This window comes from Humulus lupulus, chromosome 6, assembly GCF_963169125.1.
Source record: "Humulus lupulus chromosome 6, drHumLupu1.1, whole genome shotgun sequence".
In the NCBI taxonomy this organism is placed as follows: domain Eukaryota; kingdom Viridiplantae; phylum Streptophyta; class Magnoliopsida; order Rosales; family Cannabaceae; genus Humulus; species Humulus lupulus.
The window spans coordinates 214,372,935-214,390,170 of NC_084798.1; the positions used below are offsets into that span (position 1 = coordinate 214,372,935).

The following is a 17,236-nucleotide window of genomic DNA, read 5'->3' on the forward strand; positions in this document are numbered from 1 at the left end:
TGTTTATGGTCTTTATATGTATTTTTCGCACTTACTATGTAATCCCTTTATTTTATAAATCATGTTATGTTTTGTTTTTCAAACAATGGGATCTCATATTCTTCTTGGTATTTATGTAAGTAACTCTTATTTCTATAAGTTTTCTAATAAAATTATGGTATTTTCGCAAATGTAAGTTTTAGTAAGAATTTGTATGTATAGTTTCGTTAATGGTCCAAGAGTCTAGAGTAGTGGGTCATTACAAAAGTCTAGAGTAGTTGGGTAATTACATGTTCTTTCGGTTAGTTCAAATTTATCAATTTCGGTTTATATTGTAAAAACAATGTTTCTAATTTATTTTTAATTAAGTTTGATTTTATTTTAAATCTTGAGATCTCAAGTATTTATTATGTGGTTCAACAATTCTCTAAGTTCAAGATTTTCATTAAGTTTTATTGAAAAAGCTGTATTTTTGCAAATTAGTATTTTTTTCTGTATTTAGTGTCATTTTTCTCGAAGTTAATGAGTTGTTACAAAATAAGAGGAATAGAGATCAATTGATTTTTTAGACACTTAAGATACACTTTAGACCATGTTTACTAAAAAAACAGTATTCTCTTGTAGTCTTTTATCTCTAACCTAAGCTCGTTTTGTACAATATCATTCAATCTTTTAGTAAGTTGAGATCATTAATAAGAAACTAAAAAGTAAACGTAGGTCATTAATTAAGAACGAACCAGAATTATAAACTCATGTCTTTATTTATTTCACATTTAATTGGGTATTGCTAAAAAAATGAGTCAACAAATATATTTTTAATATTTTGATTGTTTTACTTAAATACATTTTTAAAGGCTATTATAAAATAGTTAAATATATAAAAAATAATATAATAAAATTAATTCATCAAAAAAATTATTTAGGGGTATTTTGTACTATATATATAATTTGTCAAATATAAAGGTATACTTTTTGTATTATTGAAAGCAACAAGGATCATTTATGTGAAACACATGGGACTAACACGCATGGCATCTTCCCAAATATTGTCTTTACAAATTTTTTATTTTATATATCGATATAGGATAATAATCCTTAAATGGGACAACAATTATTTACATATTAAAATGAAGATGAAGTCAACTGTGGAATTTTTATAATAATCTATTATATATTACGAAGGACAAGGATGAAAAGATTGGTTGAAAGTAGACAACGTGTTGCTGCATCATTTGTCACGATTGTCTCTGATAATTTAAATATCTAATTATTCCATTATTCTAATATGTATTAGAAAATAAAAAAATCTTTGTCAACTAATCAATAGTAGTTAACTCATCTTCATCTCTTATCTAATTAATTTGCCTTTTAAAAAACAAACGTCGTATCATTTGATCTTAAATTAATAAGAAACACTATTAAAAGCTATATTGCAAAATAATGGTAATTGATATCATTAATCAGGCACACATGTGATTGGAATAGTAGAATAAATCCGAAAAATTATAGAAAAAAATCTCATTTCCCATATCACGTGGTTGAAATTTTGGCAAGCTTCACATATAATAGTGCTCTGGTGACCATGCTATGTTTTTTACTATCAATTTTTGTCCTTTTCTCTTTTAAATTTGTTCTTTTCTTCTACAATGCCAAGCTGCAATAATTGGCCTTTATGTGACCCACTACTTATAATTATATATATTTGATACATAATTCATGTACTTTTCAGTTGTGTCAAAACTTGGAGTGCTACAATTAAAACTATTGTTGAAAAGTTTATAAAATATATTTTTTTTTATGGGAATTTACTCATTTGGTATTTTATGTTTTCGCAAAATATTATTTTGGTATTTTTTTTTAATAATATTTATATGATATTTTGTATTTTAAAATTATACATATTTGAAATTCTAGATTCAAATTTAATAAATAAAATTTTATCAATATGATCAAATTGTCATAAGTTATATTTAATTAAATTTAAATTATTTGAAATTCATATAATTGAGAGTAGTTTGAATGAATTGGAAATTTTTTATTAATTAAATTTAAGTTTAGGTATTAAATATGTACCATTTCAAAATACAAAATATCAAATAAATATTATTGTAAACACATGGTACCAAACAGTTACCTACCTTTTTTTTATTGAATATTAAAATCTCTTTGTATTGGAAATAGATCCCCCATTTCTTTGACAAAAAACAAAGTAAATTATAAAATATATTTGTATATAAATATATATATATATCCATGACGTTTGTAGATTTAGAAATTTGAATATTTATGCTTAATGAGGTGTCCTAAATCAAAAAAATGCTACGCATTTCAATCATTTTCTAAAAAAAAGGTCAAATCTTTTGATAATACCCAAAATACTTCTTCCATAATTTTTCCTATCCATAATTTTTATTTATTTTGGATATTTTTTTGAGATCTAAATACATATTTTAAAAGTTTAGAACTTGAAAACATACCAAAACATATCTTGAACATGAGGTATGTTTTACACTTGTCATTTTTTTAAAAGATTTAAATTTCTCAAATGTGTATATATACATCTCAAACGTGTAGATCTTGAAAAAAATACCTAAAATAAAAAAAAAACACCATAAACAGACACCCGAGTGAAAAATTACGTATGTTGCAAGAATCGCATCGAATACCATCGAACTAGCATCGGACCTCTATCAAACCACCATCGAGTAACATCGATTTTTTCATGAAAATCTTGATTTTGAAGGTCCTATCGAGCTGGCATCGAATCACATCGGTTTTCTGCAGATTTCAAAGTTTAAGATCTGAAGAAAAAAAATCACAAAAAAAACCTAAAAATCATGCTCAGATTTGTTCGAAATATAGTATTTTATTGTCATAAGTGAGGAATACTTGTCGTTACATTGATTTCTATTATATTTTACCTTACTCGTGGATTTTTTTTTTCTAGAGAGAATTGAGAAGAATGGGTTGGGGGAGAGAGAAAATAGAGAAGATAGAAGAGAAAATGAATAAAAAAAAGGGAATATACTCATTTGGTACCCTGTGTTTTTGCAAAATATCATTTTGGTACCATCTGTTTTCAATAATGCCCATAAGGTACCCTGTATTTTAAAATCGTACATATTTGGTACCCTAAACTCAGATTTAATAGATAAAATTTTGTCAATTTAATCAAACTGCTGTCAATTATGTAAGTTACAAATTTAAATTTAATTACATAATTACATATAACTGATGACAGTTTGATCATATTGACAAAAATTTATCTATCAAATCTGAATTTATGGTACAAAATATGTACGATTTTAAAATATAGGGTACTATATGAGCATTATTGAAAATAGAGGGTACCAAAATAATATTTTGCAAAAACACATGATACTGAATAAGTATATCCCCTAAAAAAATTATGAAAAAAGCAATTTCGGTATTATAAAAAAAAAATTGACATTTTTTTTTAAATAATTTAAACCTTAGCATTTTCTTTGACTTGAAATCGCTCGTTAAAAACTCAAATTTCCGATATAAAATAATTACGTACCTTTATTGCTATTAAAATGAATTGATTTGTACGTTCACTAACCTCTGGTCGCTCATCATCGAAATTGATTCTTCAAGATTTTTCCTTGTAGATAGAGCCCCTCGTGTAGAGATATAGCCAACCCAATTTGTTTTATATGTTATCCATTTTCCGTGATGAAGAAAAAGCCAACCGACCCTACTTATCTTTTCTGCCTACTATATATATATATATATAAATATATATATATTAATTATTTATAGTTTGGAACTTAGTTTAGGCTTTGTATGTGGCACTAGTTTAATATCTCCCTTAATAACAGAACAAAACCCATCTATAAACAAATAGCAAATATATATTTCAAGTTTGAACATTTTCAATATTTTCCAAAAGATCATGATCATCTATATAACAACTCTCTTAATTCAACCACAATGTTGAACAACAAAAGGTAGCATCCTTGCACGTCTGTCTCTAATACATTTGATAATATATATATATATATAATAATTATAAAAATCAATGATATATTATAAAATTTTGTTAAAATTAAATAAATATAAAAAATCATTTAATGAATATTTATTAAAAATATATTACTTATTGTTATTCTACATTGTATATCGTATCTATCTATATATTTATGTAAAAGAGAACATCAAGATAATGTGAAACTTTAAAATTGTTCAAAAACATTTTTTTTATATTTTAAAATTTTCACATTTAAAAATTTTTCTTTTTCAAATTTATGATATTAGTTAATAATTAAAAAAGAAAAAACCATAATATCTAAACTATCTAAATATCTAAAATTAAAAATTCTTCACACATTATTTTTTAAATGTAATTACACTAATAAATTACCACATGTTATATTAATAATAATAATAAATGTAATTTTTTTTCTAAATTTTTCACATTTTTTAATTCTTCTTTTTCAAATTTACAATTATTAGTAAATTTATTAAAAAAAGAAAAAACTATAATATCTAAACTATCTAAATAACTATAAATATATATCTAAACTTAAAATCTTTTAACACATTATTCTTTTTAATAACATTGATGGATAAATAATAAAAAAAAATATAAAAGTAATTAATAGAGTCATAACCGAATTATTCAAATTCGGAATAGTTATATTCAAATTAGTATTATTATAATAATTTATTTTTAAAGAAATATATAATTTATTGATATCTTGAAAAAGTTTAATAATTTTCATTAAAAAAAAAGTCTTTTGAATGAAATAAAATGAAACAACTTCATAACAAACTTAATTTTGTTATTCTAGTTATATTATAGTTTTTTCATATTTAACATAAGAATATATTCTAAATTTAGCATAATTTTTGTTATTCTAAGAACATATATAATTTTGGCAAAGAAAAATGATAAACACAATAAATAAATTAAATAAAAATAAAATTATTTTATCCATCCTTAATTAAATAAATTTGAAAAAAATGTTGAAAAATCTTTTATAATTAATAAATCATGTACATATTTTCTCAAGAAAAAAAATTCATTTATATAAAGATATTAAAAAAATATTGGTAATATTGTAATTATAAATAATAATAATTATTATTAATATTGTGTCAAATTTTATATAATAATAATTTGGTAAGTTAGTGTTATCATTTGTGGCTAGCACAAGCAGTTGGGTGTTTATAAATTTGAGAGAAATGCACTGATATATATATATATATATATTTATATAAATAAGATAATTCTCCTATAGGGTTTTACTTTAAACTTTATTGGTGGGACTCTTCAGTGTTCTCGACCTGTGAACAATTTTTGGCGCGATTTTTTTTATGCCTGCTTAATTATATTGCAGTTGTTTAGAGTATCCTGCAAATTTTCATAAAATTCTGAATAGTTTACAGTACCGAAAACTAGGTTCAAACATGTTTTCCACGCACATAAAAAAAATTAGTCACGCGTCTAACAACATATTTGAACTTAGTTTTCGGTACTGTAAACTATTCGGAATTTTCTGAAAATTTGCAGGATGTTGTAAATAGCTACAATATACACGGTCATAAAAAAAATCGCGCCAAAAATTATTCACGAGTCGAGAACACTTGAGAGTCACACTGAGCTTAAAGTGAAGCCCATATGAGAATTTTCCTAAATATATATACCTATTATATACTACTTTCAAAAGACAAATTAATATTCATTATAACACATAATGGAGGTCCATCTACCTTCCTTACCAATCCTTTTCTCTTTGCTAATCTTTTTGTTCATGGTGATAAAAATAGTCATAAAAACCACAAGCTCATCATCCAAACTACCCCCGGGGCCATGGAAACTACCCATTTTAGGAAACGCACACCAACTTTTCGGCTCATTAATCCACCAAAAACTCAGAGACTTAGCCACCAAACATGGACCAGTGATGCACCTAAAAATCGGCCAAGTTCCAACCCTAATAGTTTCATCCCCAGAATATGCCAAAGAGGTGATGAGAACCCATGATATGGTCTTCGCATCAAGACCCATGGTTCTCTTCTCCCAGATCATGTTATATGACTGTACGGACCTTGTCTTTGCTCCCTATGGCGAGTACTGGAGGCAGCTCAGGAAGATCTTCATGCAAGAGCTTTTGAGCACTGCAAGAGTCCACGCTTTCAAACCCATTAGAGAAGAAGAGGTGTCAAGCTTGGTAAAATGGATTGGCTCGAATGTTGGGTCGGATATCAATCTCACTGAGAGGATCGATATTTTGATGTATAGCATAGTTTCAAGGGCAGCCTGTTGTAAAACTAGTCTGAACAACCAAGAGATCGTATCACTTGTAGCTGAAGCTGTGGAGGTATCGTTAGGGTTTGAGCTTGCAGATTTGTTTCCTACTGTTGAGTTTTTTTCGAGAATCAGTCGAACTAGGTCTATGCTCTTGAAGCTGCAACAGAGGTCTGCAAGGATATTTGATGCAATTATTAAGGAGCACCAAGAGAAGAAATCTGCTGAGAGTGGAAAAGAGGATGATTTGTTGGATGTTCTTTTGAATTTTCATAATAATAATAATGGTGGTGACCATGGATTTTCCTTGACCAGTGACAATCTTAAAGCTATTATTTGGGTGAGTTATATTCTTCCATTATATGAACCTGTTTTTATCTAATTAAGTTTAGTGTTAAATTAATTTAAAATGGTTTGGTTTACTTTCTATTGAAAATATTAGAAATGGTCTCAAATATAAGTTTGCCAAATAGGAAAATATATTAAATTAGTGAAATTATGTTCCCTAAGTTAGTTCTCGAATAGGTACATAATTAAACACTTTATCATGAAAATGACAATTATGGACCTACCTATATGGATCCTAATATGGGTTGCTCTGACTTTATTATTATTATTATTATTATTAGAATTTGTTATACGTATATTATTTTATGTTTTAATAGTTTATTTTTGTAATCTTTTGTATTTTTGTTCCATATACACGTTGAGTTAAATAATAAAGAACAGTTCTATAAATTAAAAATAAAAGTAAACGATTCCTAACTAATATAATTTTTCACCTTAATGATAAAAACTTTATACAATTTTTGTAAGGTTATTATAAGAGATGAAATAAAATTACTCAACCAATCAAATATGATAATTTTCAGGATATTTTTGCTGCTGGGATTGACACATCATCAACAATTATAGATTGGGCAATGGCAGAGCTGATAAAGCATTCAACTGTAATGAGAAAGGTACAAGATGAGGTTAGAGAAGTCTTTAACAAAATAGGTTCAACTGATGAAGAAGGAATTAATGAGATGAAATACTTAAAAATGGTTGTGAAAGAGACCATGAGATTACATCCTCCTCTTCCCTTGTTAATTCCAAGAGAAAGTCAAGATAAGTGTGAAATAAATGGTTATGTGATACCTGCAAAAACTAGGACCTTAGTTAATGTATGGGCAATTGGAAGAGACCCTAATTATTGGACTGAAGCTGAGTGTTTTATACCAGAAAGATTCATTGATAGCTCTATTGACTCTAAGGGCAATGATTTTGAGTATATCCCATTTGGTGCTGGGAGAAGAATATGTGCAGGCATGGCATTTGGTCTCATAAATGTTGAGTATCCCCTTGCATTGTTGCTGTACCATTTTGATTGGAAACTCCCTAATGGAATGAGACATGAAGATTTGGACATGAGTGAATCTTTTGGTACAACACTCAAAAGAAAAAAGGCTCTACACTTGATTCCTACTGCTTATGATCATTAATTATATATAGGATAGTAATGCATTTGCATGACCATGTTTATCTTTATTTATAATTTTATTATCTATGTTGTAGATAATTTTACGGTACTGTTTTTTTTATTAATTTTGTTAAATTATAAATAAAGTGTGCTTCTATGAATTACTATTCAAGCCTTGTTTACTCTGTAATTTTCAGCTTAGTAGTTTTGGGTTTTTTTTTCTTAGTTTTTTTTATATCTTTTTAATTGCAAGGTTCAACTTCTTTAAGAAAGCTACAAGTACAAAGAAGATTATATATTGATGCAAAAGTTGATATGGTGCTTTCAGATAACAAAAATTATAATATGCGATAAAGTTCTAATGATAAGTAAACACTACAAGAAAAATTGTTTTTAGAGGCGGAAATATTACCGGCAGATACATATTATTAGCGGCGAAGTACTAGGTTCGTCACTAATAATGGAGAAATTAAATTAAAAAATTAATTTTTTTTATTAGCGGTGGACTTACCCATTATTAGCGGCGGGTAGTCCGCCGCTAATACAATGCCCGGGAAATGAAGAAGAGGGTGATTCAAAATCGTTATTACCGGCGGACTAACCGTCGGTAATGGTATTACCGGCAGGCCTTTATCCGCCGGTAATAACACTTATACCGGCGGATACACTGGCCTCGCCGCTAATAATGTATTATCGGCGTGAGGATTTTAATAGCGGCGGATCCCCGCCGGTAATACTACTATATATTGGATTGAATCGTTCGTCCCTGCCATTTCTCCTCTTCTCTCTAAATTTTTTTTTCCTCTCAGTCCGAACACCACCACCATCCGCCCCTCTGTCCGAGCACAACCACCGTCCGCCCCTCTGTTCGAGCACCACCACCACGCCACGCCGGAGTTTCGGACCCCACGCCATGCGTTCACCACGGTGGTTTGGTTCGTGCTCAGTTTTCTCTCATCGTCTATGTTTCTTTTTTTAAATTTTCTATTCTCAAATTATTAAACTAACGACTGATATTGTTTTCCTATTGAACTTTTCAGGTATATCTCTGTTACACCCAGATTTCGAGCCTTGAGAATTGTGATCTCGAAAGCTGGCTTCGTCAGGTGTGAGCTCGTAGTATCTAGAATACGTGTTTGCAACCTAGGCGCCGAACCTTCAAAACAGATGGCAACCTCGAATGGCGGTCTCGAAGCCTTTGCAAGCTCGGAAGACAGAACATCGTGATACGTCATTGTCGTGTGACCTCGGATCAAGTGGCCCGAGCTTGGCTTAAGTGTGAGCTCGGTGTTTCATTCTGAGTTGATTTTGAGAAAATTATACAACTCGAAAGTTACTCAGAGACTTGGGATGGTACGACGCTGATGATGTTGATTGCCGACTTCGAACATCTTAGTGAGTCACTTGGAGAGACGCGGTCTACATTTATTGTTGTAACTTCCCTATAATAAGGGGATATTTATTAGTCAGTTAAACGCCCCTGGTCTTCAGGGGACGTTTCCTTGTATATAGGAGTTACAGGCTTTTAAAGCCATTAAATTTATTAATGTAAAATATAACTTCCCAGAGACGTGTGGGATGGTATTCTGAGACTTCCTCTATAAATAGAGAAGTCATGCACCTTTGTAAAGGACCGAAATTTTGTGATCTTGAGAGAAACTCTGGAGAATTCATTCTTGAAGAATTTCCAGAAATTTCCTAAGTTCTAATAACAAAGACTCGTGGGCTAGGCAGAGTTAATTGCTGAACCACGTAAAAAATCCTCCTTGTTTTATTGTATTTTCTGGCCATAAATATTTACTGTTTACGTGCTCTACATTTCAAGTTGACGAAAAAAGACGTCAAAAGTTTGGTGCTTTCATTAAGAGCCTTAAGTAGTGCGATCTTTGAACAAGTTATGGCCGCAAACGATCAAAATATTCTTGAAGAAAACTATCCAAGACACCCCGGGAAGCAGCTAATGGTAAACCCGGATGTAGAGGAGAGAAGTGAGTCCTCCGATTCTCGAGGACCACCAGCACCCTCAAGGGATGAAGATATGTACTACAATCCTGAACGGTATGTTCCCATTGTTGAACTTGAGATTCGACAGCTGAAAAAAAAATTGGCTGAAGCTAATAAGCGAAATGAGGAGTTGGCTAGGTTAGCTGCAGAGGCTCGGGCGGCTCAGCCCCCACCTCCGCTTGAAAACCAAGCCCCTCCTCCGAGGGACGTGCATGTCCCTCCCCGCAGGCCTCGTGGGTGACCCCGAAAACATGCTGCCACGAGGAGACCAAAACAACCTCCTGCACCAGCAGAGCAATCCGCTCCCTCGAGACCCCAAAGAAGTACTCGTACCAAGGCTCCGATTAATCCCACTGCAGAGGTACCAGCAGGAACTGGGAATAACCGAGCCCCTGCAGAGGCTCGGACTCAAATCCCTGGAAACATGCAGAATGCAACTGACCCATCTCGGGCAAACTCCAGACCGTCTAGGCCTCGAAATGGGTGGCAGCCACCATCACCCATACGATTCCCTCCATCGCCTATAAGATACCCTTCACCTCCTCGTAGGAATGCTCAACCAGTTCGAGATGATGAGGAAAGACGTGCGGGAACGAGGCAATGGAACAGAGAAGCTTTCAGGGAGCAGAGAGGCACCCAATCTGCAAGAAGTCAAATGTCCCGGTCTCGCACTGTAGAGACGAGGCAACATGAAAGGGACCCATCTCGAAATAATCATGCGACGAGTCTTACTAGTGACGACTCTGGAGATACCAAATCAGTCAGTATGCATGATCGAGGTCGAAAGAATACTGGGAACCACAGGAATTGCTCCGACCTGCGAGAACACTTGAATCAAAACCAAGGTAATGTTAACCTGTCAAACCCAGACCTGAGGGATCGCCTAAATAGGCATAAAGACCCCGTGCGGAGGCACGAGCCTGGAATTGTGATCAAGGACAACCAATTTTAGTCAAGACCCCTCGCGGACCCAGTCCAGGAAAGAATTGATCAGTTAGAAAAGGCCTTCAGGCTTTTGAAAAATGAGCAAGGTCAGGGTCGATATGAAGATTCTGACGAGGAGCTTGAACCGTTCACTCCCCATATTTCCAATACTCCGGTTCCTCAAGGATTTCAGATCCCTCATGTCCCAACTTTTGAGGGAAAGTCCGACCCATACAGCCATTTGAGTACATTCAATACCATAATGAGAGCAAGTAACGTGGGTTACGAGCTCAGATGCATGCTATTTTCAGCATCGCTGACGGGACCAGCCAAAAGCTGGTTCGAGAAATATAAAAGATATTCAATCACTTCTTGGGATAAACTATCAAAGGACTTCAAGAAGCAGTTAAGAGTCATGATGGGGGTTAGGCCTGAAGCATCAACTCTGACTAACGTTCGGCAGCAGCAGGGAGAGACATTGAAAAGTTACCTTACAAGGTTTAACTTGGAAGTTGCCCGGGCTCGAAATGTGGATGATAGCGGTCATCTGATGGCTATCCAGGCTGGAGTAATGCCAGGAAGTGCTCTTTGGGACGATATGCAGAGAAAACCGGTGAGGTCCCTAACCAAGTTTAATAAATGAGCTCAGATGTTTGTCAATGTAGAAGAGGCGAGGTCAACACTAAATGTGACCTCCCAGCCAGTAACTACAACGATAAACGTAAACTCTGCCTCAACCTCGGTAGACCCACCAGCTTCAAAGCCTACTGCGGAAAACCCTTCCAAGAGAAAGAAGAACGAAGGGAGTAACCCCGAGGCCGAAGGGGGAAAAAAGAAGAAGGGGGAAAGATATTTCTCCGTATACAGAGTATACATCGAGCTCAATGAGTATCGGGAGAATATATACCTAGCTAATGAAAATCAGGTTCCCTTCAGGCGTCCAGACCCCATGAGAAATCAGAAGTCCAAAAGGGACTCTAGCAAATATTGTCGATTTCACAAACACCGGGCACACCACTGATGAATGTCGATAGTTGAAAGACGAGATCGAAGGATTGATCTCGAGAGGTTATTTTAGACAGTATGTCAAAAACCAGAATACTAATCAGGCGTCTATGAGCCCAGAGGGCAGCTGCGCCACAACCTGCACAAAATAACAATTCCCGAGCAAGGGAAGAAGATAGGCCCCCTCCGATTGATGGAGAAGACGTAATAACCATCTCGCGTGGACCTCATCTCACAGGAACGGGCAGGAATGCCCAAAAGCGATATGGGAACGAGCTAAAAACTGGGGACGAGTCTCCTTATGAACTCGAACCTAGAGCTCCAAAAAGCCAAAAGATAGAATCTCAACCAATAACCTTTACCGAGGACGACGCGTGCCATGTCCAGTTCCCTCCCCATGACCCACTGGTCATCACTCTCCAGTTTGCAAATAAAAGAGTTCACCGAGTTCTCATAGACAATGGGAGCTCACTAAACATTCTTTACAAAGCCACCTTGGAGAAAATGGGACATACTCTTCGCGACCTGAAAGCATGTGCAACAACGCTGTATGGTTTTTCAGGAGAAGGGACTGCCTGCATGGGGTCCATTGAACTCCCCGTGACCTTGGGAGACTACCCAGTCTCAACAACCAAGATGATGGAGTTCGTAGTAGTAGACCTACCTTCGGCCTACAACGTGCTGCTCGGAAGACCCACCCTGGTTGGGCTGGGGGCAGTCTCGTCCGTAAGGCATCTGGCCATTAAGTTCCCGACCCCTAGTGGCATCAGGACGTTGAAGGGAGATCAGTTAGCTAGAAGGGAATGCTACAACATTTCCTTAAGAGGAAAGAAACAGACGAGAGCACAAGCACTCATCATTATTCAGAATAATGATGGGACGGTCTTGGAGATTGATGAAGAAATCGATCCAAGGGTGGAGGAGAAAGTTGATCTCGAACCGTCAGAAGAGCTCGAAGAGTCCGATCCCTCGAAAAAAGTAAAGGTTGGGAAACACCTCCAAGAAGAAACCAAATAGCAACTAATTTGCTTTTTGAAGAGAAACTGAGATGTCTTCGCATGGTCACATTCTGATATGGTAGGAATAAATCCGAACATAGTGAGCCACGCACTAAATATCGATAAAAGCTTCCCATCGAAGCAACAAAAGCGAAGACAACTGGACGATGATAGAAAGAAGGCACTGAAAAAGGAAGTCGACAGGTTAAAAGCAAACTGATTCATAAGGGATGCTTTTTACCCAGACTGGGTAGCCAACCCGGTACTGGTCCTAAAACCTAATGGGTCGTGGCGAACCTGCATTGACTATTCGGACCTCAACAAGGCTTGTCCAAAGGACTGCTTTCCCTTACCGAGGATTGACCAGCTCGTGGATGCCACGGCAGGGCATGGCCTGATGTCGTTCATGGATGCCTATTCTGGATATAACCAGATTTCCATGCATGCCCCTGACCAGGAACATACGAGCTTCATAACAGGCAAGGGTCTATGTTGTTATAATGTCATGCCCTTCGGGCTCAAAAATGCTGGGGCCACATACCAGCGACTCGTGAATATGATGTTTTCGGAGCAAATAGGAAACAACATGGAAGTTTATGTTGATGACATGTTAGTCAAGTCTCAACTTAACGATAACCATGTTGATGATCTCATAGAGTGCTTTGGCGTGCTCCGGAAATATAACATGAAACTAAATCCTCATAAATGCTCCTTTGGGGTATCGTCAGGAAAATTCCTGGGTTTTATTGTAAACGCTCGTGGAATAGAAGCCAACCCAGACAAGATTCAGGCCCTGATCGACATGCCCTCACCTCGAAGACACAAAGATCACTACAACAAAATAGATGTTTTATGACTTTAATTGGGAGACATTGGAAGTCTACAATGTCTCCCACTTAGTGAGACGTTGTTGCTAGGGTCATTGTAGGTATATATCCCACGTCTCCCGTTGGGAGACGTGCCTCACTTCCCACCTCTCCCACTGGGAGACGTGGAAAGTCAAACGTTGACTTTCCACCTCTCCCATTGGGAGACGTGGGAAGTGACTCACCTCTCCCAATGGGAGACGTGGGAAGTCCCTAGGAGACATCCCACGTCTCCCATTGGGAGAGGTGAGTCACTTCCCACGTCTCCCAATGGGAGAGGTGGAAAGTCAACGTTTGACTTTCCACCTCTCCCAGTGGGAGACGTGGGAAGTGAGGCACGTCTCCCATTGGGAGACATTGAAAGTCTCCCACCTCTCCTAATGGGAGACATTGAAAGTCTCCCACATTTAAAAAAAATAAATTAAATAAATTTATAACTAATATTATTAATTTAAATTGAATAATTAATATTAATTAAATTAATATTATTAAATTAATTTAATAATTAATTAATTATTAAATTAATATTAATTATTAATTAATATTATTAAATTAATTTAATAATTAATTAAATTGAAATAATATTAATTTAAATTTAAATTATTTTAATCTAAATTTAAATTAATTTAATAATCAATTAAATTGGAAGAAAAAAATATATTTGTTAGATATATACAAGAAATACAATATTTGTTAGAAATATTCAAAATGAACAAATATTGCATTGTGTATGAAGAAAGAGTTAAAAAAATTAAAAAAAAAAACCTATCAATGAGGTCGGTAACTTTGGATTATCGGCAACATATATGTCGCCCATTCTTGTCGCAACTCATCAATTTGTGCCTCTGTATATGATGTGCTTGTTAGCTGCAAGAAATATAAAGTAAAATATATTAATTAATTATTTGATTACATTTATAGTTTCAAAAATAATTTGTAAATTTTAATTAATAATACCGTTCTCAAGTAATGCCCAGGACTCGCATGCTCAATCAAATCCTTCAACATCCTCATTAAGTAGTATCCACATGCCACATTGTCCGGTTGGTGTGGACACTAATTATTTAAAAATATGAGTAATTTATTATTAAATTGAAACTTTTTAAAAAATGCATACATATTATTCTACTTAATTATTATAAATGTTCAAAAATTTCTGCTAAAGTTACTTACCTGAGGTTGCTTAATGCGTAGAGTATCAGGGATCTCGACATCAGGAAGATTCATAGAGAAAAAAAGATTGAAAGCGCTGACGATCACTGATACAATCTCCTCACGGTTATTTAGCTCTGAATTCACCGGATCACAACAATAAACATGATATGCATATGGTGCCAAAATAAGCAACATCCAATGTTCACTGTATAAGAAAAACAAAAAAATTATAGCTCAAATGTTAAACAAAGAAATTATTGATATGGGTCGGAAAAATGACAAGTTTTTAAACTTACCCATGGTTCCAAGGGACAAGCATAACTTGTTCTTTTGATTTTACGTCATTGCAACGTCTGAACAGATTCTGAACACGATCGTCGAATGAACTCCCTTGAGTGGCGACGATATTAGGATTGACAAATAAAAACTTATTTTGGCGACCTTGTTGTACCACATATCTGTAAATGAACCTAATACAAAAATATGAAAAATTGTTATATGAATGAATAAATCAAATTAGAAAATTAAATGAACAAACTTATTTGTCAGATATATACCTCATGTAGCTGACGAGTACTGCTTGTCCAATCTTCTCCTTTCGAGCAAACTGAAGTATGTCATCCTTAAATATATAACATTGAGACATATCCTGATAAAAAACTTCAGACTCTATGCCTAGATTGACACACTCGCCATCATCCCAATGAGATACGATATTCTGTAATCGTTCCAATGGAGTTTGGGCCAATTGTGTTGGAGGAGTTTGTTGTCGTCTTCTTTCTCGAGGTTGTTGTGTTGATGGAGCTCTTGGTCGTTGTGATCTGGTCCTACTTGTAGAGGGAGTCTGTATACAATTATATCAACAATTAAAAAAATTACAAACAAATATAGAATTGTAAAGATAATTATGTAAAAACATGGCATCACCTCATGAGTTACATCTTCAGATATAATGACAAAATCCTTAGGCCACGCTATTGGCGTCCCAATGGCCTGAGCAACTATGTACATGTCCAAATCAGGATATGCAAAAGGGAGAGGACAGGTTGGCTTAAGAACACTCGTAATCATAACTTGGAAGTTGTTGCCTGCCTCTCTTTCAATGAGTGTACCTGATGCAACAATGTTTGAAACCGAACCAATTGCTAATTGGCATGCTCGGCCCTGCATAAGAAACATATTATATACAAATAATCATGTTGAAGCAGTAAAGAAATTTATTTGGTTTCAGAATATTCAAGAAAGTTTAATTACCTCTTGCAAAAGCGGTTGTAGTGCAACAATGTGGTGTTCTGCTTGAGGCACTACTGGGTCCGGAGTATAGTAGGACGCCTGCGCTGGTGGCACTGGTGGGTCGGGCACATAGTATGATGATGGCGCTGGTGGGACTCCAACGTTAGATCCTGACCCGCTCTGTTGGGCCAATAATTTTCTCAAGAGCTCATCTTGTTGTTGAAGGCGCTCTTCTAGGCGTTGTGCTTGTTGACGATGCTCTTCTTCTTGTTTTCGAAATCTTTCTTCAAATTCCTTTCTAATGTTGTCATTCGAAGAAGAGGCTTTTGATTTATTTTTCGTTGAGGTAGGTGTTGGAGTATTCCAATATACTGAGCGGGACACACCGTGTCCTCCAGCCCTAACACGTCCTCGAGGCTCAGGAGTGCCCAACGCCCTCGTCAGCACATCATCAGGGCCATCAGGTGCCCATTTACCCTCAGCTTGGAGTTGCCGGTAATGATCATGTGAAACAATATTCATAGAAAGTTATATATATAAGCTAATAATTTGACATATCAACATTATTAAATATGAGCACTTACAATATTTTTTTGAATCTCAGAGGCCTCTCCAATTAGCTCTCCTTTTGCATTCCGACGACCCATGCTCCATAAATCTGCCCTATCAAGTTCAGTCAGACTTTTCCCACTTTGTTCCATTAACATCTCTTCAATACGCACATAGCCTCCTCTAGAGAGGTTGTGATTGTATTTATTCAGTGCTCGATAATTTTGCATCTCCTCTCTCTTTCTTTGCCACTCGGGAGTTAATCTTGAGTTCACAAACGCTAACCATTCATCTGGAGTTATGACATTCTCAAATCCAAATGGCAAAGCTGGCGGGAACTCATTTGGGTATTTTTTCAAAGCGTCGTAAACGTGTACCCTAGTAAGATTAGTCTTCCAATTTCGGAAGTACTTTCCCGCATCCTTCAACATCTGTTGCTTTTGTTTGGGGTCCAAATCATAAGTTTTCTGCAAGTTTGAAAGTAATAAGAAGCATATTATCAAAATAATATATATTTTAAAAACATTAAATGAAATATAATTAATCAAAATAATATATATTGTTGTGATTCGGTGAATTCAGAGCTAAATAACCGTGAGGAGATTGTATCAGTGATCGTCAGCGCTTTCAATCTTTTTTTCTCTATGAATCTTCCTGATGTCGAGATCCCTGATACTCTACGCATTAAGCAACCTCAGGTAAGTAACTTCAGCAGAAATTTTTGAACACTTATATTAATTAAGTAGAATAATATGTATGCATTTTTTAAAAAGTTTCAATTTAATAA

At 34.6% G+C, this 17,236-nt stretch overlaps 2 protein-coding genes across 2 annotated transcripts; one reads left to right on the forward strand and one right to left on the reverse strand.

The window, feature by feature from the left end:
- Nucleotides 1–5,677: 5,677 nt before the first annotated feature.
- On the forward strand, nucleotides 5,678–7,887 carry LOC133783199 (cytochrome P450 71D9-like). The gene is made up of 2 exons (XM_062222750.1): nucleotides 5,678–6,593; nucleotides 7,126–7,887. Exons 1-2 carry the CDS (start codon nucleotides 5,700–5,702, stop codon nucleotides 7,735–7,737), a joined length of 1,506 nt encoding a protein of 501 aa, XP_062078734.1. The 5' UTR covers nucleotides 5,678–5,699; the 3' UTR covers nucleotides 7,738–7,887.
- A 70-nt stretch (nucleotides 7,888–7,957) lies between these two features.
- On the reverse strand, nucleotides 7,958–16,466 carry LOC133786024 (uncharacterized). Its single transcript, XM_062225236.1, has 3 exons — nucleotides 15,922–16,466; nucleotides 15,719–15,831; nucleotides 7,958–7,988 (listed from the first exon to the last, which is right to left on the reverse strand). The coding sequence occupies exons 1-3, from the start codon at nucleotides 16,420–16,422 to the stop codon at nucleotides 7,958–7,960; spliced, it is 645 nt and encodes a 214-aa protein (XP_062081220.1). The 5' UTR covers nucleotides 16,423–16,466.
- Nucleotides 16,467–17,236: the final 770 nt, after the last annotated feature.

What these genes read in the sequence shown, in the direction of transcription:
- LOC133783199 (XM_062222750.1), top strand. Translation starts at nt 5,700, where the DNA reads ATGGAGGTCCATCTACCTTCCTTACCAATCCTTTTCTCTTTGCTAATC. An exon ending in ATCTTAAAGCTATTATTTGG is followed by an intron (nt 6,594 to 7,125) that starts GTGAGTTATATT and finishes GATAATTTTCAG; the next exon opens with GATATTTTTGCTGCTGGGAT.
- LOC133786024 (XM_062225236.1), bottom strand. Translation starts at nt 16,422, where the DNA reads ATGAATATTGTTTCACATGATCATTACCGGCAACTCCAAGCTGAGGGT. An exon ending in TACAACCGCTTTTGCAAGAG is followed by an intron (nt 15,832 to 15,921) that starts GTAATTAAACTT and finishes TTTCTTATGCAG; the next exon opens with GGCCGAGCATGCCAATTAGC. An exon ending in ATGATTACGAGTGTTCTTAA is followed by an intron (nt 7,989 to 15,718) that starts GCCAACCTGTCC and finishes TTGTACTTGTAG; the next exon opens with CTTTCTTAAAGAAGTTGAAC.